General features: G+C 41.9%; 2 protein-coding genes across 3 annotated transcripts in view; one reads left to right on the top strand and one right to left on the bottom strand.

Moving 5' to 3' along the window:
- The window catches only part of LOC100948578 (histone-lysine N-methyltransferase SETDB2), a 104,794-nt gene extending 97,496 nt beyond the window's left edge, over positions 1–7,298 (top strand). The window contains exons 16-19 of the mRNA XM_023508077.1: positions 1,050–1,089; positions 1,647–1,778; positions 3,398–3,469; positions 7,153–7,298. Coding sequence (XP_023363845.1) covers positions 1,050–1,089; positions 1,647–1,778; positions 3,398–3,469; positions 7,153–7,298 — 390 coding nt within the window. The remainder of the gene's footprint in view (positions 1–1,049; positions 1,090–1,646; positions 1,779–3,397; positions 3,470–7,152) is intronic.
- A 3,175-nt stretch (positions 7,299–10,473) lies between these two features.
- RCBTB1 (RCC1 and BTB domain containing protein 1) overlaps positions 10,474–15,885 on the bottom strand; it is a 51,283-nt gene continuing 45,871 nt past the window's right edge. For both annotated transcript variants that reach the window (XM_023508073.1, XM_003801804.3), the window contains exon 12: positions 10,474–12,697. In XM_023508073.1, coding sequence (XP_023363841.1) covers positions 12,557–12,697 — 141 coding nt within the window. In that variant the 3' untranslated portion in view covers positions 10,474–12,556. The remainder of the gene's footprint in view (positions 12,698–15,885) is intronic.

The raw sequence follows: 15,885 nt of genomic DNA, 5'->3' as shown, positions 1-15,885 counted from the left end.
CTGCCTCAGCCTCCCAAGTAGCTGGGACCACAGGCACCCGCCACAATGCCTGTCTATTTTTTGGTTGCAGCTGTCATTGTAGTTTGGTGGGCCTGGGCTGGATTCAAACCCACCACCTTAGGTGTATGTGGCTGGCACCTTAGCCACTTGAGCCACAGGTGCTGAGCCAGTTATAGTTTTCATATGAAAGCTATAAATTAGTTTCATAGTAGGGCTGAGTACATTGGATACTTTTTCTTCCATTCTTGAGATACTTTGCTCAGAAGAATATGTTCCAACTCCATCCATGTAAATATGAAAGAGGTAAAGTCTCCATCTTTAAGGCTGCATAATATTCCATAGTGTACATATACCACAATTTATTAATCCATTCGTGGGTCAATGGGCACTTGGGCTTCTTCTATGACTTAGCAATTATGAATTGGGCTGCAATAAACATTCTGGTACCAATATCTTTGTTATAATGTGATTTTTTATCTTCTGGATATATACCTAGTAGGGGAATTGTAGGATTGGATGGCAGGTCTATTTTTAGTTCTCTAAGTGTTCTCCAAACATCTTTCCAAAAGGAACGTATTAGTTTACATTCCCACAAGAAGTGTAGAAGTGTTCCCTTTTCTCCACATCCATGCCAGCATCTCTGGTTTTGGGATTTTGTGATATGGCCTAATCTTACTGGAGTTAGATGATATCTCAAAGTAGTTTTGATTTGCATTTCTCTGATGATTAAGTATGATGAGCATTTTTTCGTATGTCTGTAGGCTGTGCACCTGTCTTCTTCAGAGAAGTTTCTCTTCAATTCTCTTGCCCACCCTGAGATGGGATCACTTGTTCTTTTCTTGCTGATACTTTTGAGTTGTCTGTAGATTCTGGTTATTAAACCTTTGTCAGAGACATAACCTGCAAATATCTTCTCCCATTCTGAGGGCTGTCTGGTTGCTTTACTTACTGTGTTCTTGGCTGTGCAGAAGAGAAGACTGGTTTTCATTTCATGAAGTATTGAATGTCTACAGCAAAATCAATGTAATCTTGATTTTCTCTCCTTCTAGCCACCTGCAAGAATGAAGGAAGAGGATGGCAGACACACAGGTTCGCTGAGTGATGTCTATACCAGATATGACCTACATACTGTACTTATAAAAATGTCCACCAATGTATTCCAAAGTTGGTCTCATTTTATTCATCTATAATTGTACTTCAGAGATTTCGACAGAGAGACAGGATTGAGGGTCTGCAAGGAGAGGAGTCAGTCCAGGGATAAGGAATGGTGTTATTAGAGGAAGGAGAAGAGTGGAGCCTGACCAGGAGTCAGCTCACCCCCATACAGTTACAAAAAACTTTTATTAGCCTGATTAGTATAGTGGGACCAGGGCAGTGGCAGTAGTCATCATCATCTGGTTGATGTTGGTCAGGCTGCAGTGCGTGTACGACTGGGGCTGGCATCTAGTGCCAGGCAGACCCCTACTGCGGGCCATAGGGTGTTTCCAGGAACTCTGGCCCTGAAGCACTGCAGGAGTCTGGGAAGGAGGGTGCTGTTTTTTTCTAAAATGGATGCATTCTTGTCAGGATTTCTTTTTTTTTTTTGAGACAGTCTCACTCTGCCACTCCGGGCAGACCATTTCCTAAAGTGTTTTTCTCATTCTTAGATGCAGGTGTGAAAGCTCTTTTTCTTAAGAAGTGTAAAGAAGCAGGACTTCTCAATGACTTATTTGAAGAGCTAGTAGACAAACTTCATCTGATTCAGCACAGACTCACGGATGGGACTCCTTCAGAATCAGGTACTGGAGGAGCAGTGTATCTAAGGGTAGAGTCTTCTCACAGACCTAGATGGAAAACAAGACCACACCACAGAAAAGAAAGATGCATTTTCTTTCCATGCTATTTTTTTCCTTTTCCTTTATCTCATTCTTTAATAAAAATCATTGTGCCACATTTACTGCCTTTTAGAAATCAACAGGATGTGGGTAATTCAAACTCTGTGATTTTTGTCACAAGTACCCTGATGTCCTGAGTAGTGATGTTTCCCAGAGGTGCGTTAACAGGTTGGCTGGTGAGAGACTGGGCCAGTTAGAGCTGGATTCAGTCAACCTGTCCGCATGCTGTGGAGACCTGCAATCTGGTTTGACACAGGTCTTATTTAACTCAATTCTATTCCATGATAAACCAACTGTCCTCTTTTTATAATGTTAACTCAGAGTTTAAAGTATAAAAAGAATTTTTATGTCTTCATTGGTGTTTAATTGAGTTAAATATGAACTGTCTCAGAGAAGCGTCTTTGTTTTCTTTTTCTTTTACTTTGACACAAAGTCTCACTTTGTCACCCTCTGTAGAGTGCTATAGTGTCATAGCTCACAGCAACCTCAAACTCCTGGGCTCAAGTGATTCTCCTGCTTCTGCCTCATGAGTAGCTGTGACTGCAGGCACCTGTCACAACACCTGGCTATTTTTTAGAGATGAGGGTCTCGCTCTTGCTCAGGCTGGTCTCGAACTCCTGAGCTCAGGCGATCCACCTTCCTCAGCCTCACCGAGTGCTGGGATTACAGAGTGAGCCACCTTGCCTGGTAGAAGTTTCTTTCTTAAAGAGCTCTTTGGGAAGCTGAGGCTCCATTTACACATGCAGGCGTATAGCTGCTTCACCTTCCTATTAACTTGTATCATGAGCTCAAAAACTTTATCATATAGTTATTTCACAAGGAAAAGCTTAATAGTCCATAATGTAGGCAACAATGTAAGTCTGTGCTTATTTGAAGGGAATTACTTTCTACAGAACAAAGCTGAAAAGTGAAATCAAGAATAAACATTTCCGGCTTGGTGCCTGTGGCTCAAGCGGCTAAGGCGCCAGCCACATACACCTAAGGTGGCGGGTTCAAATCCCCAGCCTGGGCCCGCCAAACAATGATGGCTGCAACCAAAAAATGGCCGGGCGTTGTGGCAGGAGTCTGTAGTCCCAGCTACTTGGGAGGTGGAGGCAGGAGACTCGCTTGAGCCCAGGAGTTGGAGGTTGCTGTGAGCTGTGATGCCATGGCACTCTACCCAGGGGGATAGCTTGAGGCTTCGTCTCAAAAAAAAAAAAAAAAGAATAAACATTTCCAAAAGCTCTTTCATTACTGTTTTATTTCTTATTTTCTCTAGACCAAGCACTTTTCAAACTTCAGTGCACCTGAGAATCCCCTGCAGGGCTTGTAACAGCACAGACTGAGCCTGCTCCCACCCCCAGGTCTGACTTGGTGGAAATACGATTTCGAGCAGGTCCCCTATGTGCTGAGCTGCCCTGTCTGACACTCAGTGGCACACTAGACTCTTTACTTTTCCCTATTTGGGGTATTTTCTGAGGAGTTTCTGCACATATAAATTATTAAAATTATAATAAATATCGAAAATGTTTGTCTCTTTCCAGAATATGAAGAAATTGCAACTTCACTTTTTGACTGTAGATTGTTTGAAGACACATTGCCAAATTTTCAATCAGGTATATATGAGTTATACAGTAATAGCATAGTTTAAGAAATATTATCATAGTTATTGAAATCATATAACAGGGCAAAAAACTGCATTTATAAGAATGTTGTTTTGTTAGCTGAAAAAAGTCAATTACAAAATGTAATGCCCCCACCATTCACAGAAGAAAAAAATATATATACAGGCACCCATGCAACCAGAACCACCATACCCAAGGGGACATTAGGTATCTGTAGGTGGTTGAGTTACTGTGATTTTTTACCCCCTTCTTTTGGTGCTATATTGTAGTTTTCATATTTTCTATATATTCACAAATACTTCTGTAATCAGAAAAAAACTTATTAAAAAAGGAGAAATAAGTTGATTCCAAACCTGAGGAGTGTTGGCACACCTGTGGTTCAGGCAGGAGGTGTCGAGCTATGATAAGCCATCCTGCAGCTGCCTCCTTCTCACTTGGTAAACTATATAAAAATTTCAGTTGTTCCAACAGTAACATACAAATTTAAATCTAATCTCCTTTCAGAGATTGGAGGGTTGTGACATTCTAAAAGTTTATCAGAAAAAAATAAGGCTGGGCGAAGTAGCTCCTACCTGTAATCCCAACACTCTGGAAGGCCAAGGTGGGTGGATTGCTTGAGCTCAGGAGTTCAAAACCAGTTTGACTAAGAGCAAGACCCCATCTCTACCAAAACAGAAAAAACAAGTGGGGTGCAGTGGTACACACTTGTAGTCCCAGCTACTCAGGAGGCTAGGGCAGGATCACTTGAGCCCAAGAGTTTGAGGTTGTTGTGAGCAGGACACTTTACCCAGGGAAACAGAGTGAGACTCTGTCTCATAAAAAAGAAAACAAAACAAACAAAAGAACACACACAAAAAAGCTGTCGTGAGTTTGGAGCGGAAGATATACCTTATAAAGTATCAACCATTCGTTAATTGAGTCCTTTCAGCATTAAGATGCCCTCAAGACATGCTGAATTTCCCCTTACATAGTCTGTTCTGACCTTTTTTTTTTGAGGCAGAGTGTCAAGCTGTCACCCTGGGTAAAGTGCCATATGGCTCACAGCAACCTCCAACTCTTGGGCTCAAGCGATCCTCTTGCCTCAGTAGAGATGGGGTCTTGCTCTGGCTCAGGCTGGTCTCGAACCCGTGAGCTCAGGCAATCCACCTGCCTTGGGCACCTAAGTGCTAGGATTAGTGTGAGCCACCCCACCAGGCCTGTTCTGACCTCTCTTGTCAGGCTGGGCAGGCTATGCAGAGCCTCCCAGAATTAGGTGTCAGGGGTCCCCCTTGAAGTTGCACAACACAACTTTCTATAGATACATTCCTCTATCCAGCAAATGATATTAGAACATTGAAACATCAGCTCATATCCCTGTCTCAAAAAACATAACCTTTTTGTCTTTCTTTCTTATACCCATTTCTGCTTGAATTTTATTTATTTTTATTTATTTCATTTCATTTCATTGAAACAGAGTCTCACTATGTCGCCCTCTGCAGAGTGCTGTGGTGTCACAGCTCACAGCAACCTCAAACTCTTGGGCTTAAGCCTCAGCCTCCCAAGTAGCTGGGACTACAGGCGCCTGCCACAATGCCCAGCTATTTTTTGGTTGTAGTTGTCGTTGTTTAGCAGGCTTGGGTCGGGTTTGAACACGCCAGCCCCAATATATGTGGCCAGTGCACTAAGCACTGAGCTACGGGCACTGAGCCCTATTTGAATTTTATAATCAGTAGAAAAAATGTCTTTTAAAAATCTACTAAAAATAGTGTCTCACAGTCTCTGGAGGATGTCTGCTAATGCAAGTATCTAGTTTTGTTTTAAGCAGGCTTTAAGATCTTTTTCTAAAAACTGTTAATTTGTAAGGGACCTTCATCTGTGTTTTTCTTTCTTATAAAAGTTACACATGTGGGATATACCATACTCACCAATTGGACAGGCTGGCTGGGAGCCTATGTAATAGCACAGGGTTTGGGGGAACCGCAGGATACCACTCCACATCCCCAGACAGGACTTGCAAATGCACAAGGACCAACCTAAGAGGCTTTTTTTTTGAGTCTTACTTTGTCACACTGGGTGGAGTGCCATGGTATAATAGCTCACAGCAACCTCCAACTCTTGGACTCAAGCGATTCTCTTGCCTCAGCCTCCCAAGTAGTTGGGACCACAGGCACCTGCCACAACACTTGGCCATTTTTAGAGGGGAGTCTCACTCTAGCTCAGGCTGGTCTGGAACCTGTGAGCCCAGGCAGTCCACCTGCCTCAGTCTCCCAAGTGCTGGGATTATAAGCATGAGCCACCCTGCCCGGCCCTTTTTTTTTTTTTTTTCTTTTTTTTTGAGACAATCTTACTTTGTCCCCCTGGGTAGAGTGGCTGGTGTCACAGCTTACAGCAACCTTAAACTCTTGGGCTCAAGTATTCCTCTTGCCTCAGCCTCCTGAGTACCGCAGGCACCTGGTACAATATCTGGCTAGTTTTTCTATTTTAAGTTTGAAACAGAGTCTGGCTCTTGCTCAGGTTGGTCTCAAATTCCTGAGCTCAGGCAATCCACCCACCTTGGCCATCCAGCGTGCTAGGATTATAGGTGTGAGCTACCACAGCCAGCCAAAGGGCTTAACTTTTTAGACCCCAATTGATAAAGACTTAATTAGTTTAGGCTTACTAACATTTCAAGTTAACTATAGGCAGCATTTATTCTGAGAAAGACTATGTATCTGTGCATTTTAAAAGCTGTTCGATTTTGAGGCTTTAAAAAATTATGTTGCCACTGAGTACTATTCCTTATTTATAAGGCCAAAAGTAACTTCCTCCCGAGTTTCCACACTAAAAGCCTTCCTACTTCTAAATAAAAACAAATGCTTTTATGTAATGTTAAAAATTAAATGCACTTTTATGGAAGACTTGCCCTTGTCCTTGATATTCTAGCCTCATCCCCTCTCCAGTTATCATCTGGAGACAGTATAGCATGAAGATTACACAGTACTGTTTTTTTTTTTTTTTTTTTTTGCTATTCATCAGTCATCTTTTTTAAATATTAGAATATTAGGGGGTACATGTTTGTTTACATGCTTTTCTCTTTTTTTGCAAATTCAGAATTGTAAGTGTGCCTTTCACCCTGATAGGTGTGATTCTACCCTTCCCCCCAGCCTGGTTTTCACTGAGATTTACTTCCACATGTGCAACATGTTGGTGGATTCCTTCCAGTTGGTACTGAGTACATGGATTTGTTTCCCATTCTTGTGATGAGTGGTTTCCAGTTCCACTCAGGTTGTCACACAAATACTCTGGAGCCATTTTTGATGGCTGAATAGTACTCCATGGTTTACATACAGCGCATTCAGGTATCCGTGGACACTTGGGTTGTTTCTGGATCTTTGCCATTGTGAATTGTGCTGCTATAAACAATAGTCACTATGTTTAAGTTCTCAAAGATACACAAAAAGGACTTGTTCTGTCATAAATGTATACAAAAATCTTAAAGATTTTACTGAGCAGCTTCCTGGGTGATAAATGCTAGAATTCCACCCTGAATTAGGAACAAGAGAAAGCAAAGCACAGAACCAGTTCCCATTTGTGGGACTTTAGATTCTTTTCATTTGAAGCACAAATATTGTGTACTCTGAACTTGCAGGTGAAAGGGGCTAGAAATGGAATGTTATTTCTAACAAAGATAATCTAAAATAACTTTTTTTTCATAGCAGTAGAGAACAAAATTCATGAATCTCAAGAAAGGCAGCAGCGGCTAAAGGAGCTACTTCAATGCTTAAAACACACCTTATGCTCTTTTCAAGAAGGTCAAGACCTCAGGTCAAGTTCTTCATCAGGATCGTCCTTATCTTCTTAAGGACGGCCATTTCTTCAACCAAAACTGCAACCTGTTTCAAAACTGGAGACCCACGAAGGCCATGCATCTTCGGAACTATGCTCCTCACCTCCCCCAGGCAGCGAGCTGCAGTCCCCACCAGCTCTTACCTCTTCTTGCCTACTGAGTTTCCTGCCTCCCGTCATCACCGACTCCTACCTGTCCTTTCCACTAACTCATTTCTCAGATTCTCCTTGAGTAAACAGGATTCTGTCTCCCATCTCTCCCATCCTCTGCATTTGAGTCCTGTGGGCCACCTCTTGCTGGAGCACACCTTCCTCCCACACTGGTCAAATAGATTTCAGTCACATCTCAGGTGCTGCTACCCCGGGCCCTGGACACCCTGCTATGGAATCTTAGCTACCCCTCTTTTCTTTCCCTGTCTGCTCCTTCCCACATTTCACTACCGGCGTCCCTGTCTTCCCTCTGAGAGGACCTTTCCTGCATGTCACTTTTCAGTGTAACCGACTCTCTCACGTCAAGCCCTCTGGGGGAAGAAATTTGCCCCGTGTTTTGCTGTCACACTCCCAGCACCGACCATGCTCAGTGAATATTTGTGGATATAGGTACAAAACATAGTTAACTGTTAAGACCAGTGCCTTAATGAGCCTATAATGGCTCTTAGATATAATACATTTGAATGTACTATTTTACTTATACCAAATTTACCTGTCTTGTCACAAAGTCTACCTTTTAAAAAATATTTTTTCTTACCACTGAAAATTTTGTTTTAAATTTCTTTTCATCCAGTCATCATATGGGCATTCATCATCTTCAAAACAAACATCTAAATTTTAAACTGGACTCTTTGAATAAGAAGAGGATATTCCCATGAGTGGGAATATCCAAGGAGGAAAAAAAATAATAGTTAACATTTTTCTCAACCTAACAATATAATTTCGGACTTTTATGCCCACAGCACCATGCCTGACTCCTGAAATCTTCACATACAGGCTGGGCGTGGTGGCTCACGCCTTTAATCCCAATACTCTGGGAAGCCAAATCGGGTGGATTGCCTGAGCTCACCAGATAAGACCAGCCTGAGCCACATCCAGACCTCATCCCTAAAAAAAAAAAAAAAAAAAAAGAGAGAGAGAGAGAGAAAGAAAGAAATAGCTGGGCATTGTGGCAGTTTCCTGTAGTCCCAGCTACTTGGGAGGCTGAGGCATTAGAATCACTTAAGCTTTGGCTGCACATCAGAATCACCTGGGGCACTTCAAAGACTACCAAGGCCAGGACACCATGGGGACCCTCTGAATAAAGGCTTCCCTGAGTTTAGATGACCACTGCAGTGTCAGCCCATCCTGATACTACAGCTTACTGAAAAGCTTATCTTTCCATCATCTGGATGTCATGGTCTTTATTAAAAAATCTTTGTCCCTATTTTACCTTCAAATTTAATCTGTCACGAGGCCAGGCATGATGGCTCACACCTATAATCCCAGCACTCTGGGAGACCAAGGGTGGATCATCTGAGCTCAGGAGTTTGAGAGCAGCCTGATCAAGAGCGAGACCCTGTCTCTACTAAAAAAAAAACTAGCCAGGTGTTGTGGCAGGTGCCTATAGTCTCAGCTACTCAGGAAGCTGAGGCAAGAGGATTGCCTGAGGCCAATAGTTTGAGGTTGCTGTGAGCTGTGATGGTTACACAGCACTCTACCCAGGCTGACAGAGTGAGACTCTGCATCAAATAATAATAATAATAATAATAATCTATCATTCACAGCAGGTAACTTGGCACAAGGGAACAACATGTGTTTGGGGTCGAGTAGGTAAATACAAGACTTGGGTGCATACTTCAGCCATCCCTACTGAAGAACATCAGTCAAGTTATTTATTCTGAGAATAATTCTGCCTACCTGATGGGACAAAATATGGACACGAAATAAGAAAATACATGTGAGGCCCAGAGCACAGAGCCTCACACAACGTGGGAGTGCATGTTCTCTCGCTCACGCTCCCCTTGCCAGTATTTCCTGGCTTATTTTCTCCATTCTAACTAAACAAACTTGCTTTTGGTAAGTTTGGAAGGTCCCTCAGCTCCCACTCTCAGCCTCTGCTTGTGTTGCTAGCCCAGTGTTCTGAAGAGCAGCTGGGGGGACACTTTTTCCATCAGGTGCTGCCTGGTGTAGCTGCACAAGCTTCAGAACTGCTTGTCGTGTTAACCTGATGTAATTTTCTTTTACTATTATGAAAATCTGTTTATAAATATCTGATTGTGCTGTGAAATCCTAAATCTATCTCCCCTCCTAATAATTTTTACGTTCCTAGAGGATAAGGACTGTCTCTCCCTTCATTTGTAAGTACTGCCAAAGGATTCGGATGTATTCTTCTGCAGGGACAGCCCAACTGTACTATCTTTCAGCAGGAATACAATCCAAGGATTTCTATGACGTGTTTGTGTACAGCTGACATGCTCATAGTGGTCCTACTTTTAGCCTGATACCTGCTAAGAATATACTACTTATTTTTTTAATTGTAGTAAAATATACATAACGTGAAGTTTACCATCTCCAACCATTTTTAAATATACAGTTTAGTGGCACTTAATACACTTAACACTCTTGTATAACCATCACCACCATCCAAAGAACTCTTTTTTTTTTTTTTTTATTGAGACAGAGTCTCACTGGGTAGAGTACTGTGGCACTGTCGTAGCTCACAGCAACCTTAAAACTCTTGGGCTCAAGCAATCCTCCTGCCTCAGCCTCCTGAGTAGCTGGGACTTCAAGCGTCCACTACAACACATGGCTAGTTTTTCTATTTTTAGTAGAGATGGGGTTTCACTCTGACTCTGGTTGGTCTTGAACTCCTGAGGTCATGCAATCCTCCTGCCTTGGGCTCCCAGAGTCCTGGGATTATAGGCATGAGCCACCACACCCAGCAGAACTCTTGTAAAAGTGAAACTGTGCCCATCAAACAATTCCCCATTACTCCCTGTCCCCAGCAACCATAACCTACTTTATGTATCTGGCTACTCCAGGTGCCTCATACCAGTAGAATTCACAGTACTTCTTTTTGTGACTAGCTACTTCTGCTTAGCGTAATGGCCTCAGAGTTCACCCATGTGCACCACATATCAGAATTTCCTTCCTCTTAAAGGCTACATACTAATGACTTCTGAAGGGGAAAAACAACTCTACAAGCCTGTTTTTAATGGGTTACTTTATTAACATATCATTCTAAATATAACATAAATAAAGCCCACATATAAGAGTATCAAACATTGTTCCAGTAAGAAGTTCAAGAGTACATTTTGGGCTATTTTAAGAAATATGAATATTTGGCTTCCGTTATTATATCAGATGAAAAAAATTCAAAGACTAGTTTCATATCCCCCTATGATTAACAACAAAACCAAGTAGAAAAATAAGAGTGTATTAAAGAAAAGATACTGAAGTACTTTTTGAAGGACTTCCTCTCTTCACTACCATATGTAACTCATACAATCTACTCAGTAATCTAATCTAAGAAGTGGTTCTTCACCTATATTGGGAAATCTGTAAATATTTGTTGAATGGATCTACTATTTTAATTTGTGCTTTTCTTAAGAAGGTTGTTTTTCAAGTAAAAGAGCAATAGTAAACATACTGAAGTCTTCGTTCTGTTCAGATCATAGGCTTACAGAGCAGTGATCATTACAAACACTATCCAGCACAGCTATAACAATAATCAAATTAATATGCTTTTTGTCAGCCTAGGAAGAAAAACTATGATGGTGCAGGAACTAATTCTAACCTAGTAATTCTCTGGGCTTCAATCATTTTGATATACTCAAGAAAAGGGGCTGGGATTGCTGGGTTTGAATTTATTCCTCCTACTGATGGATCCCTACATTTGGGGCCTCACTCCCCCTTCCACTCCAATATATACATGTTTAAAAACATGGCTAAAAATAATAGTCACAGCACATCTTTACCCACTGCTTGTTTATCTGGCTCTGAAAATGTATTCAGGCTTCAAGCTGAAAAGAGGGACCATCCAAGGAGATGAAATTCACCATGGGAGCTCACACAAATGCAGGTAAGTTCACGGACCAGAGAGTAAAACAAATCTTTCTTCTCACTATAAGCACAACGGACACGTGATAAAACTCAAGAGTTGAATGCTCTGACGTCCCAAAGTCATGCTTCATGACTAACCACCATTTAATAGGATCTTTCCAGGAACATCATTATTTTGATCTTTTTTCAAGGCTAAATTATGCTAACAGTTAAAAGCAGAGGATCATCAACAATGAAAGATGAAGTTTTTAAATAAGCAAATTTTGATAGAATCGGGCCTAGATAAAGAAGATACATTCCAGTAAGTTGTGTAAGAAAGTTGGATTTAAGAACCACTTCTTCAAGTCCTAAGTAGCAGATATGATGATTTAGCAGCAATCACAATGTAGGAGGCAAGAGCACACTGCATGTCAGCATTTGCAGAATGGGGACAATTTAAATTTGAGATCTCAGATTCTATCTTATTTGAATAAGTAGTGGAGATTCTAATTTATGTAATACTCACTTTTACCCAAAAGAAGTTTCTTTCATTACCAACTTTTCATGGATAGTTATAAATTACTATTCTTTATGCAATGAAATCTTATGAGAAATCTTGGCTAATGGGGAAATACATCTTTACATATGATCATTTCAGTAGGTTTAACATGTTAAACTGAATATTACTTTGATACGCCTTGAAGTTAAAAGAAGTCGCACACAAGTGAAAGCCTCAGACAATCACAACTGGCCCCTCACAGCTGGGACCCTGAACTAGGAGCTAATGCAGCGCTCAGAGGAGCCCCAGGTCAGCACCCTTAATTCAGAGCAGCGGGGCCTCTATGTTCACTTCACAATTCACAAACTATCACAACTCCTGACATCGAGGTTGTTGATGTGTAATCCAGGAGAGTTGTTGCCAACTTCTGCTTTTCAAGTTCAGAAGTTTCTCTAATCAAAAAAACGAAAATAAAACCAAGAACAGCTAAACTTTCACCCTTTTACAATGCCCCAGCCTGAATATAAGGAAGGCCACATTTAAAATGTACCTATCTGGAAACAAGAGCTGTTTAAATCGGGCTCAAGAAAAGCCATACGTTTTTCATATATTCCTGTAGAGAGGACTGTGTCTCAGATGTGGGAAAAACAATCTGATGCTTCTTTTACCTGCAGAATCATGTTACTTGTGTAGAGCACAAACTGGACACCTGGTCAGCAGTGCCTCAGGGCACTCACACAAAACCCCAGCAGCCTCGTGCTTCAGTTCTTAAAGGCTCCACATTTACTGGCTTTAGCAATGAACTCCTTTAGCAGAGGGCCGTCCATTTGCCAAAACGCTGCAGTCTGTGTAACTTCGGTCAAATGATTGATGCAAAACTTAAAGCAGAATTCTTCTAAATCCTGGACACACACAACAAAAATAAAAACAAAACAGGCCTTTTTTTATTAATTTTGGTTGAACTGCTTCTCTCCAAGCCCCTCACCCCACATCTCTAACCCTCCCCCAGAAAAGATCTTTGAGGCCAGACACCTGACACTAGCCAAACAAGTGACCAGAGGGAGGGGTCAGAAAAGCACATGCTATTTACTCATAACACAGTAAGGGCAATGGTTCCCTGGCTCAAGTGTGACTTCAAAATAGAGACACAAACACACACACATGATCATAAGGAACAAGTTTCCTGCATGGTCATTACAGTCTAGTTCCACTAGAAAACACTGTGGGAAAGGACAGAATGCTGCTTTTGTCCACATAATGTTTTTTGTCACATTTGAGAAATCAGAGAAAAGAATTAAGATGTGGGTTGGTTAGTTGGTCAGAAAGAGAAGACTTTAAAAACTAAAAAAGGAGTCTGGGCCCAGTGGCTCACACGTGTAATCCTAGCTCTGAGAAGCTGAGGCAGGTGAACTGTTTGACCAGCATGAGCAAGAGTGAGATCCTGCCTCTAAAAATAGCTGGATGTTGTGGCAGGTACCCGTAGCCTCAGCTACTTGGGAGGCTGAGGCAAGAGAATTGCTTGAACCCAAGAGTTTGAGGTTGCTGTGAGCTATGACGTGACCTCACTCTACCCAGGGCAACTGAGGGAAGACTCTGTCCAAAAATAAAAGAAAAGTGAGACCCCCTCCATCTCTACTAAAAATAGAAAAACTAGCCAGTAGTGGTGGTATATGCCTATAATCCCAGCTACTCAGGAAGCTGAGGCAAGAGGATCACTTGAGCCCAGTAGTTTGAAGGTGATGTGAGCTACGACGCCATGGCACTCTACTGACTGTGACAAAGTAAGATTTTGTCTCAAAAAGATAAAAATAGAAATAAGAAAAAAAGAAAAAAACTTTTAAAAAAAGGATGAAGAGGTGTGGTCAACTTTAAACAACACTCTAAAAAGAAAATTCCCAAACCTTAAATTCATTTTCACACTGTCGTAATAAAAATGACTTCATTTTTAAAGCCACAAAGAATAACATACAACAACTTCACTATGCTGATTCTCATATCCTCAACCCCAGAGAAGTACATTTACACAGATTGGATTTTTCAGTCAGTAAAATGGGAAATCACCAACCACTGATATTCAGAAAAAAATAACATACAAAGTCTGACAATTAAGTCTGTGAACTCATCCTAGAAAAGGTGTTATATACATCACTGCTGAATATCCCTATGGTCACCTTTGAAGGACTGCCCTTGGGAAGTTATACACAGACACAGTCCTAGTCCACCCTTCGAAGAATGGTGCAACTCTTTTTCTGGAATGGCCATCAAAGCTGTTTTGGCATACAACACACAAAAATACTCAAGAACAATAATGAATGCCACTCAGCAAGACACTACCACACACCAACACAAACACAGCAGTGAGACACTGATGTACCAAGGTTATGGTACCTTTCTGGGTTGTCTGATCAGTGCTACCAAGAAAAGCACACATTGGCAAGTTCAAGAACTTGTCAGACCTGATGTGACAATAGCTCTGATGGCCATTCCAGAAAAAAAGAGTTCCAAAATTGCTTTTTGTTTTTTTGTGACAAAGTCTCACTTCTGTCCCCCTGGGTAGAATGCCATGGCATCATAGCTCACACCACTCTCAAACTCTTGGGTTCAAGCAATCCTCTTGCCTCAGTCTCCAGAGTAGCTGGGACTATAGGTACCCACCACCATGCCCAGCTCATCTTTCTATTTTTAGCAGAGTTGGGGTCTCACTGTTGCTCAGGCTGGTCTCAAACTCCTGAGATCAAGCAATCCACCTGCCTTGGCCTCCTAGAGTACTAGGATTATAGGCATGAGCCACTGCACCTAGCCCTCAAAATTGCTTTCAAGGGTGGACTAGGTGCTGGCATCGGTATATAGCTTCCCAGGGGGAGCACTTTTGAAGGCGACTACAGTTGATACACAGCAATGAGTATGAAGCATTTTTTCTAGACCGTCTACAAACTTAATTATCAGACATCATACTTAACAAGAACAACTTAAAATCAATATCTGCCAGCTGGGTATGGTGTCTCACACCTATAATCCTAGCACCGTGGGAGGCCTGGGGGGGTGGATGGCTTGAGCTCAAGTTCAAGATCAGCCTGAGCAAAAGCAAGACCCTGTCTCTACTGAAAATAGAAAAACTGAAGCAAGAGCTTTGCTTGAGCCCAAGTGGGAGGTTACTGTGAGCTATGATGCCAGGGCACTCTACCCAAGGTGACAGCTTGAGACTGTCTCAAAAAAAAAAAATCAATTTCTGCCTATGCTAATACATCCCATTCATCTCCTGCAAAACTCTAATACCATATATCAGGCGTCCTCAAACTACGGCCCACGGGCCGGATGCAGCCTGCCTAGGACATTTATCCGGCCTGCCAGGTTATTTTTGCCACCACTGCCTGTCCTGCTTAGCAGCCGACTTGTCCCTGCAGTCCGGCCCTCCAATGGTCTGAGGGACAGTGAACTAGCCCCCTGTTTAAAAAGTTTGAGTTTGAGGACCCCTGCCATATATCGTCTATCCCCTCAAATGTTGGAACTAAATCAATCAAACAGCTGGAATACATACAAAGACCAAATACAGGATAAAGTTCGTGTGCAATCTATTTTAAATTGCACATGAATTTCACCACCACCTTGTATATAAAAGCAAATCACACTAGAAGCTCTTATCACAGATAGCTTGATTTTCATAACCAAGCCAGCTGATAAGTTCTACACTGAAGGTCAAGACTCAAGGTTCTATCAAACCAGAAATTCAACATCATTTAAACTGCAACATTAAAACCTCACATTTGCAGCCACCATGAGGTGGGAGTTTTAGAGTGGGGAATGGCCTGCACAAGCATACAGAAAGACCCTTTTTCTGATTTCTCTGAGCAAACCTCTACAAATAATTACTGCCTTATTCTGAGGGTCCTTCTGTTGCTGGCTGAAAGATGCTCTCAGGAAACCAAACCAGTCACGTAACAGTTAAGAGATAAAATCACACCTAACATGTGTTTCAGCCATGGCTGCCAGAGTTTTTTTTTTTTTTTTGAGACAGAGCCTCAAGCTGTCCCCCTGGGTAGAGTGCCATGGCATCACAGCTCACAGCAACCTCCAACTCCTGGGCTCAAGC

This window comes from Otolemur garnettii, unplaced genomic scaffold (genome assembly GCF_000181295.1).
Source record: "Otolemur garnettii isolate 467f Iridium unplaced genomic scaffold, OtoGar3 scaffold00221, whole genome shotgun sequence".
Taxonomy (NCBI): domain Eukaryota; kingdom Metazoa; phylum Chordata; class Mammalia; order Primates; family Galagidae; genus Otolemur; species Otolemur garnettii.
The sequence above is the reverse complement of the archived record's forward strand: the minus strand, read 5'-3'. Positions and strand labels throughout refer to the sequence as shown.